At 34.6% G+C, this 15,466-nt stretch overlaps 2 protein-coding genes across 3 annotated transcripts; one reads left to right on the top strand and one right to left on the bottom strand.

Annotated features, from left to right (window-relative positions):
* The first annotated feature begins 1,924 nt into the window (after window positions 1-1,924).
* LOC126698896 (protein FAR1-RELATED SEQUENCE 5-like) lies at window positions 1,925-9,249 on the top strand. 2 transcript variants are annotated; one of them, XM_050396402.1, is made up of 3 exons: window positions 1,925-2,219; window positions 4,933-5,533; window positions 8,722-8,877. In XM_050396402.1, the coding sequence occupies exons 2-3, from the start codon at window positions 4,979-4,981 to the stop codon at window positions 8,737-8,739; spliced, it is 573 nt and encodes a 190-aa protein (XP_050252359.1). In that variant the 5' UTR covers window positions 1,925-2,219; window positions 4,933-4,978; the 3' UTR covers window positions 8,740-8,877. The 2 variants fall into 2 exon arrangements, with proteins under 2 accessions (XP_050252359.1, XP_050252358.1); XM_050396401.1 differs by having other exon boundaries at window positions 1,927-2,219; window positions 8,735-9,249.
* Window positions 9,250-10,439: 1,190 nt separating this feature from the next.
* Window positions 10,440-15,207, bottom strand: LOC126698895 (uncharacterized CRM domain-containing protein At3g25440, chloroplastic). Its single transcript, XM_050396399.1, has 4 exons — window positions 15,015-15,207; window positions 14,207-14,528; window positions 12,181-12,588; window positions 10,440-11,180 (listed from the first exon to the last, which is right to left on the bottom strand). Exons 1-4 carry the CDS (start codon window positions 15,134-15,136, stop codon window positions 10,644-10,646), a joined length of 1,389 nt encoding a protein of 462 aa, XP_050252356.1. The 5' UTR covers window positions 15,137-15,207; the 3' UTR covers window positions 10,440-10,643.
* Between the last annotated feature and the right edge of the window lie 259 nt (window positions 15,208-15,466).

Below are 15,466 nucleotides of genomic sequence, written 5' to 3'. Positions count from 1 at the left end.
AACCTAGCGCCATCCTTGGGTCGTTAAAAATTGTGTCCTTACATCTGCTATTAACAAGTTTCACCTTGACACTTGTGAAATTTGTTATGAAATATGTTTATTGTGATTTTAGACTTATGTGGCTAGAAATTATATTTTCTCCAAAAAAAACTTAGTTATAAAAGAAATATATTTTTTTAATAAATAAAAAAACCACCGAACAAGCCCATATGATGGTACACAACCAAACAGGCCTCAAGGACATAGAATCATAGATGAGCCCAATTCCTTTTATTCTTTGGGGGATGAAATAAAACCGATTATTTCTGCTTTAAATGATACACTTCGGCCTTACAAATAATGTTTGTTCAAAAAGCTTTCAATAATATCTGAAGTTTTACGAAGTTAATACCGACCTTAAAGCTTTCTCATTAGCTTTAGTTAAAAAATTATATTTTTAATCTCAAAAAAGCAACTTTATTTACTTTACAACCAATTTAGCAATACACATTAACATTCCACCTTTTTTTTTTTAAGGAAAAATTAACATTCCACTTTTCATTGTGCAATACAACATAATATAGAAATCTAAAATAATAATTTTCTATATTATTATTATTATTATTATTTTTTTGGTTAAAAGGAAACTTATATTAAAAACTAGGAATTACAAAGTATAGGGTAGGCCACACCCCAAGTATCAGCCAATAGTTGGTACAAAACAAAGGGAGGGGGGGTGAGAATACAAAGGAAATTTTCTCCAATGGAGCAACCTTCTTTAGCAAGTAGATCAGCACAATGGTTTCCTTCGCAATAGGTGTGGCACACAAGCACTTCCTCAAAAGGTTTGGATGAGCAACCTGCAATCAGAGATTAAGGCATTGCAAGGATGGTTAGCCATGATGTTGTTTTGGGCAGTGACAAAGTCAGTGACTACTTTGGCATCAAGCTCAATGTAGAGTTTCATAATGTTTAGATTTTTAGCTAAAGTGAGACCGTCTCTTAAACCCCAAAGTTCAGCAACAAGGGAGTGGGTGAAGCCAATGTTTCTAGAGAATCCTCCAATCCAGCTGCCTCAATGGTCCCTAATAAGCCCAAAAATTTGCCAAGGAGCAAGTGCCCAATCTCCAACCCGTGCCAAGAGTGCAAATGTGGTCAGCCTTGAGCAGACCAGTCCAAGTTTTAGATATTTTTTTAGAGGCCGAATGGTTGGGTGGGTATTTAAGTGACAAAGTTTTGACCCAAATGTCCATTGAGTTTTTTCGAAGAGCCCACACTCTTTTAGCAAGAAGGGCTAAATTTCTTGCATAGGCTTTTTTGATTCCTAGCCCACCAAGGAATTTTGGGCTTGTCACTGTACTCCAATTTTTGAGGTGGATTTTTTTGCAAGCTTCAGTATCACCCCAAAGGAAGTTTTTATTGATTTTATCAATTTCCTTGCAGACTTGTTTAGGGCAAAAGGATGCTTTGCATGATGTAGGTGGGTATGGCGGAAGTGATGGAGTTGATAAGAGTAATATTACTGCTTATTACAAGCTTAGAATTGGTAGTAATAGAAGGTTGAACCAAAATTAAACTTGCTTATTAAAATCAATTCATTTCTCTCCTAAAGTTTCTAATTATGGAGGGAAATAGAATTTAACATTTGAGTAAAACGTAATAGAAATAAATAACAATGTTATTTTAATCACATTATTTTTTATATATTAAAGTTCTAAACAAAAGATATATAACATTTTAAATTTTTAAGGTTTTTTTTTTTTTTTTTGAGAATCATTAAGGTTTTATTTTATTTTAACTTTAACCTTCATCTTTTACTGTTTTACACCAACTATTAACTGCTATAAAAAAAAAAAAAAAAAAAAATTTCAAATTTTCACTGCTTTCTTAAAAATAAGTAGTATATTTTTAATTTTTTTTATCAGGTGTTAAATTACTATTTTTTGTGTCTCATCAAAAGAACAATATTTTTGTTCTCTTCTTTCTATCTAAAGTCTAAACCCGCTTCGTTTGGTTTCCATGAAAACGTGGGAAAATAAAAAAGATTGAAAATTTGAAACTTTGAGTCTTGGGGCTGAAACCATCTTGAATTAAAATAAGATAAAAACTCTAACCAGAGCAATCCAAAATTGCTTTATTAAGAGTTTGGGTGAGAGGAGGGTTCTGATTTCCAGTGATTTTACCTTGATTTTCTCAGCCACATTTATTCAAACACCATGCTCTGAGAAAACCCATGTCAGGTATGGACCCAAGTTCTTATTTTTAAAGTTTCAATATGTATGGTTGTTGGGTTTTGCTAATTACTGTGTAAATTTGAAATTTTTTGGCTTTGTAAAAGCTATAGGCTGATAGTTTGTGTCGCAAAATTTGATTTAGCTACACCCATCTGCATTGTAATTGTAAAAGCTATTGTTCAGTCCCTCAAATTCACAATTTTGATATAAAAATGTTTCTCACCCTGCAGTTCTTCGGTAATTGTTTCAGTTTTAAGAGGATTTTTACCATCTTACTAACAACTAATAATGGATTAGGAAGTTGCATTTTTTTTTTTTTTTTCGTTTCTTGTTGCTACTCAACTAATGACTTGTATGATTTGTTTGTTCTCTTTATAAGTGAAGAATTGTTGCATTATGTCGGGTTGTAGGTGTAATTCAAGTTGGCTTGCTTCTATATAATATTTGTTTCTTGATTTCATTTTTTTATTGGAAAGTCACACATGCACCTCACGGGTGATCTTACCTTCCATCCTTTATTAGGGAGGAGGAAATGTCATTTGAGCTAGAGCTCCTTGGCTTAATTAGGTTGTGCTCATGCTCTTAAATCTGGATTGCTTGTTTTACTTAAAACCTTGTCATTGTTCGTCATTCTCTTTTGAAAGAACTTAAGTCTGTCGTGACAGAACCATGGAATCTTGCAGAAACTTGGGATGATTTCTACCTATTAAAAAAGTCATTGCTGTATTAATAAGAAAAATATAAAAAGTTTCTTATTTTGACATTTAAATAATGAAATTTTTATGCAATCAATACCATTTTTCTTGCTCGATTTTTTATTTGAAGAAAAGAGCTTTTCACATAAACTAACTGTTCACTTTCTGAATATTTTTGACTACTTATAGTTGAAATTGTATTAATATTCATAATATTAACATTAATTAATACAATATGAATATTTGTATTCGCAGAAGCATACATGCATATGCATGTGTGTTCGGGAAATCAAGCACTCATGTATACACCATCATCCACCTTGCGTGCACAAAACATGCATTCAGGGTTACACTTACACCCTTACTTCTGTAACTACTAAAAGTTTGAATGAAGGCATGCGTGGTTTCTAGAAGTGAAAGTGAGACTTAAATGAACGTGACACGGGACATATTTAGAGAGTCTATCTACATTTGCTTGTGGTGGGCTTTTGGTTTGGAAAAGTTATGATCTCATGGTTAGTTATGGCAAGGGAAAGGCTTTAGGGTTTGAAAAGCTTCAATTTTTGGTGGCTGACAGAGCTGGGAATTGAGGAATAAAAAAGAAAAAGAAAAAGATTAGGATTATAGTTTTAGGGTTCTCTCAAGGGGTTATTTGATGGCCATTTGATTGAGAAAGTATGTAAGTTTTTAGGCATGTAAGGAGAAGGGCTTGATTTGGGTTTGTAAAGAATGAAAGATAGAAAGTTTTTGTTGTTTAAGGGCTGTATAAACAGTAATGGTGTGCCAAATAATAGCAAGAGAAAACACTCATCATTCCATGGTCTCTGAATTTGAGTACATTGAGCACATATATATATAAGGACTTTTTCTTGTACTAGTAGCATTGGAAATCCTAATTGGACTTGTAAACTAATGACTCAATAAAATCTAAATGAACACGAACTTGGACTTGAAGAAAATAAACCAAGACACTTCAAATCTCATAAAAAATTCCAAACCTGACTCAGTTACCTAATATCGTTGTGATTAATTTGGATAGGAGTATTTAAAGAGAAGGGTTTTGCTTTCAATTTTTAGTTTAAATTAAAGTTGTAATTTTTAACCATTAATGACTGTTAGTGTTTAGTCAAGAAAGGTGCATGCACAAGAATTATTGTTGCCAGGAATGTAAGCTTTCTAAATCCTTTTTTTACTTTATAAGAGTAAACTAAGAGCCTGATATTTTGCATTTAATAAATAGATGTGCTCTGTGCTACTGTATTGTTCACCTATGAGCTGAAGTTGTGTTTGGCTATATGACAATTTAGTTCCACAAAACTTTGCAATTGCTACAATTTGATTGCCTAGAATTCAGAGTAAAAATGAATCGTTGACCCACCCACTATGGTAACATCTGGCATTCTCATGATAGCAAGGTGCTCCCCTTTATTTTGAATACCCCCCAATCTGATGTTATGGAACCTGTATAATCCGAAATTCTGGAAATAGATACCGGGGCTTTGCAATATTTGATTGATTGCAATTCTGTATATTCCATTTACTTTAGAAGCTACCAAGGAATTCATTAGAGGAATGTTTCCAATGGAAACTGAGCATTTCATGGTTTAAAAATGCCAAATCTCATGGTAAGGGTTAGAGAAGGGTAATCACTCATTCTTGAAACCAGCATCCTTAAGACCAAAGAGACAGGAGGAAAGAGGAGGGGGGGGGGGGGGGAATGTAGCAGTTGATCTTTGTGTACTAATTGTGATAAGGCTACCACTGGGAAAATTGTGATTTCCTCTAATAATCATTTTCTTATCTGCCTTGAGAATGATGCCTTTATTCTGTTTCACCATGGTTTGCCAAATGCAGAATGCCTCGTGTTTTGTTTTTCTGTTCTCATTAACTATGTTCTTGTGGCATCTTTGGTTTTTAATTTTACGCTAAGTTGTCCAATCTTTGTGAAGATATTAGAAATAGAGTTTCTCAGCAAAAAAAGATATTAGAAATAGTGTTGATTTAATATGACCTTCTGCCTGCAGCTTCATGATGGACTGGAAGCCTGTCTAAATCTGTTCTGGGAGGATAATGGAAAGCCCATCTAATCAAGCTTTTGATTCAGATGAGAGTGAAAAATGTTTGCAAATTGAAAGCTTCGTTGAGCATGAATTTGCTGATTATGATCTTTCAAAGGATGTTGATGCTTGTATAGGTGAAATTGATAAGATAGTAGAACAACCAAATGAAAGTTTTCCGTTAATAGGCAATGTGTTAGAACCATACATAGGCATGGAGTTCAAGTCAAGAGATGATGCTCGAGAATTTTATATTGCTTATGGTAGGCGTATTGGGTTTACGGTACGAATTCATCATAATCGGCGCTCACGAATGAATAACATGGTTATTGGTCAAGATTTTGTTTGTTCAAAAGAAGGTTTTCGTGAAAAGAAGTATGTGTACAGGAAAGATAGAGTTCTTCCTTCACCTCCTCTCACCAGAGAAGGTTGTCCTGCAATGCTGAGGCTAGCTTTAAGGGATGGAGAAAAGTGGGTTGTTACCAAATTTATACAAGAACACAATCATACATTATTATCTCCGAGTAAAGTTCCATGGAGAGGATCTGGGAAAAGTATGATAAGTGAGGTATGCTTTTTTTGAAATTCTCTATGATATGATAGGTATTGTTGCTTATTGTGATGTCAATTTGAATTTTTCAGTTGTACGGAGTTAATTGGTTATGACAATTTTTTTGTTACTGGTGGCAACCTGCTTGGCTCAAGCCAGATTGCTTTAGCCTGTTAAGAACAGGATAATTCAGTTGCAAACTTGTCTCAAGACCTCATGCACTGGTCTTGGTTTTCAAGTTAAAGCCACAGCTCTGTGGAGCTGTTCAACATACTTTATGCTGGGCTTCGGTTTTGTTAGCCCTTTTGGGCTTTTGAAGTGTTGGATGATGTGATATATGTCAACTTATATGCTTTGTTATGTTATTTCTATTGATCCCACTTGCTCAAAATGCACCATGAACCATAGCATGTAGTCATGTACAGCATAATACAATTTCATATTTTTTGCACACACACACACACATATGAACCCATTGAACTTACCCATCACCTCTTATTATAAATAATTCGATTAACAGGAAATCTCACACAAAACTTACAAGAAAAGATTCTAACACATACAATGGAAGGTAAAAAAAAAACCATAGTGACGAAAATCGTGAACAACTTATGCTTTCTATGTCTTATTTTCCATAGCATCTTGATTACATATATTTTTTTGGAATTGTGAATCCCCTTGTCTTTTATCTATCTATGTTATGTTTTGTTATGATTATGTCTTTAGTATTTTAAAGATGTGACTAGTATTTTAAAAGGTCATGTGAGGCACGTGAATTTTAACAAATTGGATGTTAGGATTTCACTGTTCTATGTGAGATGGAGGATTAGGATTCTAGGATTATTAAAGAGTTATAAATAGCATTATTTTGGTTCATTGTAGGAGCCTTTGAAGTTGATATTTGATTGTTCCAACATCAATCCTATTATCTTTTCTATGCTAAATCTTGTTTTTTTCTTGGACTTTTGTCTTAAACCCTTCTACACTAGGTCTAAGTTCTCTTGACTCCAGTTATGGCATATTTCTAATACAAAAGGTCCAAAATGCACATGTTTATAATATAATATGCAGTCTAATTATTTTAATTACCCTGCCGCTTAAAATTTAAAAATATTTGACATTATTCTACAGTGTCTGTAGCTAACATTAATAAGATTTTTATCTTCTTCACCTTAAGAACATTAGGCATATTTTCAACCAAGCCATTTGATCCGTAATTGAGAGAACTTTTTTTTTTTTTTCTTTAGTGAAAGGTTCTCACTTCTTTCAAGAATGGGTTATAACTATTTGTTAGCAATAGATTCCATGATAAATCAAGGTGGTTTCTGATATTTGGGACAATTTGGACCAGGCATCATTTGATTCGGTGAGCAGACTTTTAATTTTGGATACATTTTTTTTAAATATAAAGATTTTTGGACGATATGTCTTCTTGGCCGTTGTATACCCTTCCATCTGTTGAACCATTTACAAGAGGGTGAAGTAACAAAAGATTTGGTAGTGGGAACAAGATTAAATCAATTTGTAGCTCTCAACTCACTGAGGAGACATGTAGCACTTGCAACGTTTTACCTTTTCCAACCTTTGATTAGATTTTTCTAGTACATGACTTGGGACAATTGATACAAAGAGATACAAAAATAAGGAGGTTATTAAGTAGTGCAATGCGTGGATTAAAACCGTTTCTGAAAAGGTAGTCGAGGCAACAAGCAAGCTCAGATGAAATATATCAGATTGCAAGTTTGAAGGTTTTAATTCCATGGTCGTAAAAAAACTGTTTATTGCTATAAAATTGATGGATGCCTTCCCAAAATATCAGAATTGGCTGGATGGAAGAAAATGTATTTATCAAAGGGTAGGAGATTTACTCTTCTTAAGAGTATGTTGTCTAGAATTCCGACAAATTTCCTGTTCTTGTTTACTATTCCTACTAATGTGACTAATAGGATAGAAAAGATCCAATGGAATTTCTTGTGCGGTGGGAGAGAAGGGGAATTTAAGTTCCAGTTGGTCAATTGGAACCTCGTGTGTTCTCCAATAAATTTTGGTGGATTGGAAGTGAGGAAATTGAGCACCTTAATCATGCCTTATTGGATAAGTGGTTATGGAGGTCTCACGAGGAGCCCAATATGGGTAGGAGTGGGGTGAATGGATGTCAGAGCTGTTAGAAGCCTCATGGGTGTAATTTATGGAAGGGTATTAGAGCTAACTGGGTGTTGTTCTCTGTTTTTGTTTTTCATACTGGGGGATGGTACGAGGATCAGATTTTGGCATGATGTATGGTTTGATGATTGTCTCCACTAAAAGACATAATTTGGCACGGTTTGACAACACCAAAACATATGGACCTTACAGTTCCCGTAAAAATTTATATCCAGATTTACATTTGATTGTGGATAGTGGGGATTCACCTTTTTTTCCCAATTTGTGATTTATATTCAGTTGAGGTGTGCTCCTATTATGAGCGTTTAAGAGGGACCATTAGTACTCAATTCCTTTGTGTTTGGAGAGGTAATGTGCCTAAGAAGGTGGATTTCTTTGTATGGGACATAAGCCTTGGGTAAAATTTGACAGTCGATAATCTAATTAAGCAGAATATTGTTCTGATTAATTGGTATTGCATGTGTAAAGGTAGTTTTGAATCAGTGGATCATTTATTAATATATTGCCCATTTGCCCGTGACTGATCATTTGTGTTTTTGACTATTGGGATTTATTGGATGATGTCAAAGGATGTCATAGATGTTTACTTATGCTGGAGGGGATTGTATAGTTGGCATAAGAATAGTGTAATTTGGGATGCAATACCTCCTTTTCTTATGCGCACTATTTGGAGAAAGTTGGATAATTTTACTTTCAAAGGCATGGAGCTATTTGTTGTTAAGATTGTCTATTTCTTGCACTTTTAGATTCAATGTTGTATTACGATTAGGAGTGCTACTACTTTAGTTTATTTCATGGATCTCTTTAATCTTCATTTTTTTTTTTGCTGAGTCATTTGTTATTCTTTAGGAGTCTATAATAGTATAATGTGAGCTTTCCTCATTGAATAAAATTCTTTTTTAGTTTCATTTATATATTTAAAAAATGGTGTTAAAGGTAGGATGGCTAATATTGCTTGCTTATGGGAAATACATTAGAAAGGTCAAATGCTTCCTATTCTAATGTAGTTCTCCTTAATCTATCTATATGTTTTTACCTTGCAGTTGTTACATGCAGGATGAGAAGGATCAAAGAATTCGAGAGCTGACCATTGAACTTAGCAATGAGAGACAACGATGTAAACGTCACTGTGCTGCTTACCAAGAACAGTTACATATGGTGTTGAAATATATTGAGGAGCACACTGACCACATGTCAAGAAGAGTTCAAGATATAGTTCAGAATGTAAGGGAACTTGAGGAGGAGGAGCAGCAGGACTCTGATTTATAATAGGATTTAGAACTTAAACATTTTTCTCTTTTTTGACTTCATTGGACCCTTGATATCACTAATTAACAGGAATTACTTTAGGCCATTCTGTGTAGGTTTGATGGACACTTATGAAGGATGAATGGTGTCCATTTATTGATGGTTCCTCTCTACTAGCAGGAATCACGCTGCAAATTGCATGGAGAAATAATATATTGTGATCTATAACATTACTGCAGTTTGCTATTGATTGTATTCATGGAAAAGAATCTCGACTCTCAACTCTCGAAGTGCAATTTCCATGGTAGCCACTAAGTTACTCTACCTTTTTTCCCCTTACCTGATAAAAGTAGATAAGTTTGATTGAATCAAATCGGCTGCATCTTTCAATAGAGTACTTTCATAAAACAAGGACTGTCTCACAACCAAACACTGGCTAAAGTTAGCAGCTTGTATAGCCTTGCTTTCCAACATGTGATGCCTTCCAATTCCTAAAGCACTAATAAGATATATCTTATGTAGTTATGTATCTCATATATGTATTCTTCCTCTTATAGTGTGTGGATTTCATAATTGTGTGTGGCCTACACGCGCAGGAAGGGAGGATGCATATATCGTGCATGAGATATCTTCTTAATACCAATGTCTTTTACTGTAGTGCTGGAATACCCGCAATTTATGTGGAACAAATTGCTTTCTTTGTTTCTATTTCCTCTGCTTCTTTCACCATCTTTTCTCTCATAGACACAGCTATTATAGACTGGCCATTTTATGTTGTATGATTGCTTCTACTCCTGTTCCATGAAGATCATGCAAAAAAATGCCCCATCCATATTGAGCTTATATTTTCCGTTTGGTGGTGTCCACTTGCTCCCCAGCCTATTGGCCTTTTCTTATGTGTTATGTCATCCATCTATTCTTTCAAATACCCGTGCACTTTTTTTGTTTTTTCTATCTTTTCTGGCTCTGCTTCTACCTTCGCTTTTGAAGCTATTCTCTCTCTCTCTCTCCACACCACCCCCCCCCCCCCCCCTCCCACAACCCCACATATACTTCCAAGAGAAAAGTTCTTTCCTCCCATTCCTTGCCTTCCCAAAAGATGTCCAAATAAGGCAAAACTGAAGTGTAGGATATCTTGGTTTAAAGTTACAATGCTTATAGAGTACATGGGGGAGGACACTGCTATTAGGTAGGATGTCTATTTGGAAAGAGAAACTGAAGCACACCTTTCACTCAGTTGAAGGTACTACAAAAAGGGTAGCTAACATTTGAAGCTTCAAGGCTCTGCCTAGATAGAAGCACATGCTAAAGATATAAAGAACATGCTTTAAAAAATCATTGCTAAGCAAATATGTTCTTTTAGTTGTCTAAAAGCCAATTACAGGCCCCTAAGAAATTTAAATAGCGTCTGAAGGTTGCAATGCTTCTCAGAGATCTAAGCACATTTTAAAATGCCTATGAGTTCTAATTCAAGTTGCACCATTTTGTCTTGTAGAAATAAGATAATGTGTGAAGTCATAACTTGAAGATCTACTGGATGAGAGTATAACTTAGAGATAAAGAGAAAGACCTTGGCTGTGATCACCCATCCAAAGCAACAAAGAAAATTTCCCTTGCAACCAAACACTACTTCTAAAGGAAAGAAGAAGAAGATTAAATTAACATCTAATTAATCACATCGATACCAATCAGGCAATCATAAATAATTTAAAACCCTCTATCGTCTCTTTTTCTTTAAGAGTGAAGCAGCACGCAGAAATATACGATCAACCTCATCAAAATTTGGTGAGTCAGAATCTTTCTCCCATGATTTGGCAGTTTTTGAGTCTGCAGATATTTGACGCAGGTGCTCCTCAAAATCTTCACATTCTCCATCACTTTCAACTGGGAATTTTTCAAACTTATCCAAATAAAGAGGTCGTTCCGCCTTATTCTCAGCCTCCGAATCAGATTCAGTCTCAAAAATATCTGATAGATCTTCAGAATCTGATGCCATACCTGTATCCATCATAGGATCATCCTCAGAGCATTCCTTGTTTCTATTCAATATTTCTTTCAGCTTATCGGAATTGTTCAATTGGAAGTTTGAACTGCTCTCGGGATCAATTCTTCCAATTTCAGTTCCTTCAATCTCTTGAATATTCTCAGGCAGACTTTTAGCTTGTGCTTGGAGCAACTCAAGATCCTGTTCAAGTTTTGGAATATATTTTCTTACAGCTCGGAGGCCATCTCTATATTTGGATTTATCCAAAGCCTGCAGGTGAGTGAAGAGAGAAGAAAATGAAGTATGAGAACAAGCAATGATGTATGAAAGCCATTCATAGCAAAAAAATGTTGAAAGGCTTTATACTTAAGATATATGACAATACTAGACTAGTAAGGTGCAGGCACGGGATTCAATCCACTTTGCATGTGGGATAAAGAAACTTATCAACAGTTATTGAAAAGAAAAGATGAAAAATGTGGGTAAAAAGCTATTCTATCATTCACCCCACCCCCTTTTGTGGGAAAAAAAAGAAAGAAAAAACCCTTTATGTCAGTGAAGAGAGACATTTGAACAAGGATATAATTAAGCATCAAAGAGTCCAAGGGCAGCTTTAAACCCATTTCCAAATTTTAGATGCCTAAAACAGGCACTCCACATAACCAAGGACAACCCATTTATGCATGTAGTTTTCTTGAGTGATAACACGGGATCCAACCAAATAGAAGGCTTATGTGACAATGGAACATGCTCTGAATAATTACTGAACTTTAAAGGGCTTGATTATTAACCTTTCAGAAGAGTTCAAGCAATTTATTTTACAAGAGCATTTGGCAACAAGAAATTGATCCAGACAATGTAAGAATACCGTTAGGGAATGATGACTTCAAAGACACAGATGGTTAGATGTTAGAATTAAGTTATTACAGTGGTTGTCATTTCCTATTCCTCTTCTTTAATATTGCAGAAAATTAAACACCTACCTTTTCTTCCCCCCCCCCCCCCCCCCCCCCTCTTTTGGGAAAGAAAGCTACCACAGCAACCCACCCAGAACTATGTTGAAAAATAAAAAAAGAAAAGATGTCCCAAACCCCAGAAAAGAGAGTCGATACAAGATTGGACAAGAAGGATGCTTTGACATCTGAACTGATTTTACATCTCTAACAGTTGATGCATTTACATCTCATATGTAATATAACAGTTGATGCATTTACATCTCTAACAGTTGATTTTACATCTCATATGTAATATAAAAGAAAGAGATCAGAACCTTCTTCCTGGAGAGAGTGATCCTGGGTGACATAATCTCTGTTGGCGGCTGAGAATAGTTCTTCCCCCTGTACATAATAATTGTGTTCTCTTCATGAATGTCAAGCACAATTCCTCCAGTCAATCTTGCCAGCTCAGCAGCAATCTCTCGGACCTCCTCTGGCGAAAATGTCTTGACCACCACCTGCAGAGTCTGGTGCTTTTTCCAATGCAGATGCATGTTCAAAATTACACCCTGGTAGATTCCCCGTCTTCCAACAGGCACGTAATTCTTGCATTTGAGACCCATCTTTAAGAAGAAAAAGTGTTCCTCTGGGGTCAATATCTCTGGATCATGAGTTGTTTCTGATGTCTCTTTCGGCTCAATCTTCTTAAGGCCATCAACAAATCTTTCCTCTTTCTTTCGAGCCTGGAAAAAGACCAAGCAAGCAATATAAATACATTTATAAAAAGAAGATAGAGAAAGACATAGAGTAATGAGTTTTAAGATCAGTAAGTCATTTATGATTGATGCAGCCTCAATAAGTGAAGATCAATACTGAATTTTCATATATGTTACTTGCAAATGTAGACAGAAGATCCCAAAAATCATGGAAAGACTATCTAGGTTAAACTAAGCAATTTAGTTTGTAAATTAGTGCGAGCTATTAATGTAAAGATACAAAAAAACTAAAGAATCTATGTACTTTGAAAATCAGATAAGTGTTTTAAATGTTCCAGGGTACTTCCAAGTAAGCTAACTGGGTTAATAGTTCATTTTGCTACAAAAATATAAATAATATTTTATCCTATAGCTCTGGCCTTGACTTGTTAATGAGTAAATTTGTGTTAAAAATATTTTAGAAATACTGTCTAACAGAAGTATAGTCCACTTTGAGCTTACAACATTAACTCCATTGCTAGAATTGTCTTCTGCAACACTCACTAATAAGACTTGAGACAAGTCTTTGGCACAAAGCAGATGGATACCTTTGACCAAAATATCAAGCTACCCATCCAAAAAAAAAATCAAGGGAGATCCATAAGTATACAGCTGGTATACTCCATGCTGCCCATTGTAATGTTTGTCTACTTCAAACAATTGATCTTAATTATTAATAAAAATTATCAAAGAATCTTTCTTACTTATAAAAAAAAATGTATCAAAGAATACTCTACAAGAGCAAATATAACATTATGAAGTCTAAACCTCTATAATCTCCATCATTCAAAATTGAAATCTTGTATAGATTCTACACAACAGCAGTAAAGAACTAAAACATGCTACTCAAAAAAATGTAAGTCGGCCAAATAACGGACTCCACTATCTATATATCAGAGACATTTCCACCAAATGCAAGATACCCTTTAGGTATCTCCCCATCCATCTGAATATCATATAATATAGAATAGCATAACTCATCCAAGCATAGCAACCTTCATAAATGTAATAGTTTAACCCAAAAGGCCAATTAGCTCCACTAAAACTCCTCCAGCCTCTAAGTTTAAAGTTATGACATGTTAGTACAACTCTAGCCACAAATATGTGCATATTAGGCTTGGAAAAAGTAAGATGACATGCAAGACCAACAGCTAGAAAGCAGTTTAGTGTTGGAGCATACATCCCAAAGTTTAAACTGTCAATGGTATGGATATTTTTTGCCCGTCTTTTTGATAAGCAAACCAAGTCACATAGTTTGTATAACATCAACACCCAAATACACTCTCGTTCCAAAGAAAAGCGATCTAAAACTCAAAAATCAAATTCAAAACTGCATATGTGGCTGCTACTCCACAAAAATAAGACTCTATCAAACTTTAAAAAAATTGATAATGACATGTTACTAAGAAAATAAAGAAGTATCATCCTGTTAAGAGCATTTATCACCTGTTGAAAAAATTTAGGGAATCTGATAGGTTCTGTTGTCTATCATATTGGGTAACTTAAATCATTCTAATCCATGATATATTTACATAATAATAAAAAGAATAGGAAGCTCTTCTTTTGGACTATAAAAATGAGGGGACAAATAAAAAAATGGACTTACCTTACTCAATTTGTAAAGAATTTTTTCTTCTGCAGTCATTCTTTCATACTCTTTCTTCTTCTTCCACCTAAAAAACTTCAGCCACCTCACAACTGCTCTTTTACCCTTTAGCTTTTTTCTCTTCACTTTAGTATCAACAGTACCACCAACAATTGCGCTCTTCTCAGGCTGCTTCAGTGGTTCCAAAACTTTGTCAGCCGAACTTAAAAATGGGTCTGAATGAATCCATCGACGCCCCTCAATGGGAAAACTTTTAACATCGCAGAGGATCCGAGAAGTAGATTGCTCCTGACCCAGTACCTTGCATATAAAATCACCCATGCTATTGCAGTGTGAGGTAATCTTTAGGCACATTGTTTTCCAGTAAGAGCTAAGTAATATATGAATTACAAAACTCACCAAAAATGAGAAAACATAACTTCAACCTCTAATTAAATTCTCACACACACACACACACACACACACACACACACACACACACACACATATATTAGTTCAATAATCTCGATATGAAATATTTATCTAAATTCTTCAACTCAAACATTCACTTTCAGTAATTGAAATGCTCTGAGTCCTAAGTCTACAAAGAGAGTGTAGCATACAAAGTCAAAATCTTTTTGAAACTGAAAGCCTCCCTTCTATTCATCCACTGAGTGAAGAAGAAGAAGATGATGAAAAACCCATTACAAAATTTGAATTGTAAATGTAAAGATTGAATCTTTGATGATTTGGGAGCTACCAAACAGAGCCAAAAAAACAGTTAATGAATGCAAAAACTCTATGTTACAGTATAGAAAGAGAGAGCTACCTGGTTCTGCGAAGTGGGTATTTGGAGAAGAAGAAGGGAGTGAAGAAGAAAGAATTGGAGAATAGATTCTTGAAAGGATGAGACTTGGAGAGAGCCCCAGAAGCTAAAACCCTCACAAACATATTTTCTCTTTTTTTTTTTTTTTTTTTTTTTTTTCTTTCTTCAGTTGCAATAAAATTAAAATCGATTCCGCAATCCACATCCACAGCTTCGTTTTTCTTTTTCTTCTAACTTTTTCTTAAATAGCTGTGTTAACGAAACTTTTTTTTTTTTTTTTTTTTTGAGAAAGGTGTTAACGAAACTTGATTAAATTATTTTCACTAATTATCGAATCATTTTTAAAAAGGGGCTAAAATGTAAATTGTAATTTTTAAATTTGACCAAAAGTAAAAAAAAAAATTTAGTTCAAATTCATTTCAAGCATCTAATTTTATGTTTCAAATTTATTTAAT

This window comes from Quercus robur, chromosome 9 (assembly GCF_932294415.1).
Source record: "Quercus robur chromosome 9, dhQueRobu3.1, whole genome shotgun sequence".
Lineage (NCBI taxonomy): Eukaryota > Viridiplantae > Streptophyta > Magnoliopsida > Fagales > Fagaceae > Quercus > Quercus robur.
This window is presented reverse-complemented; position numbering and strand designations above follow the sequence as displayed.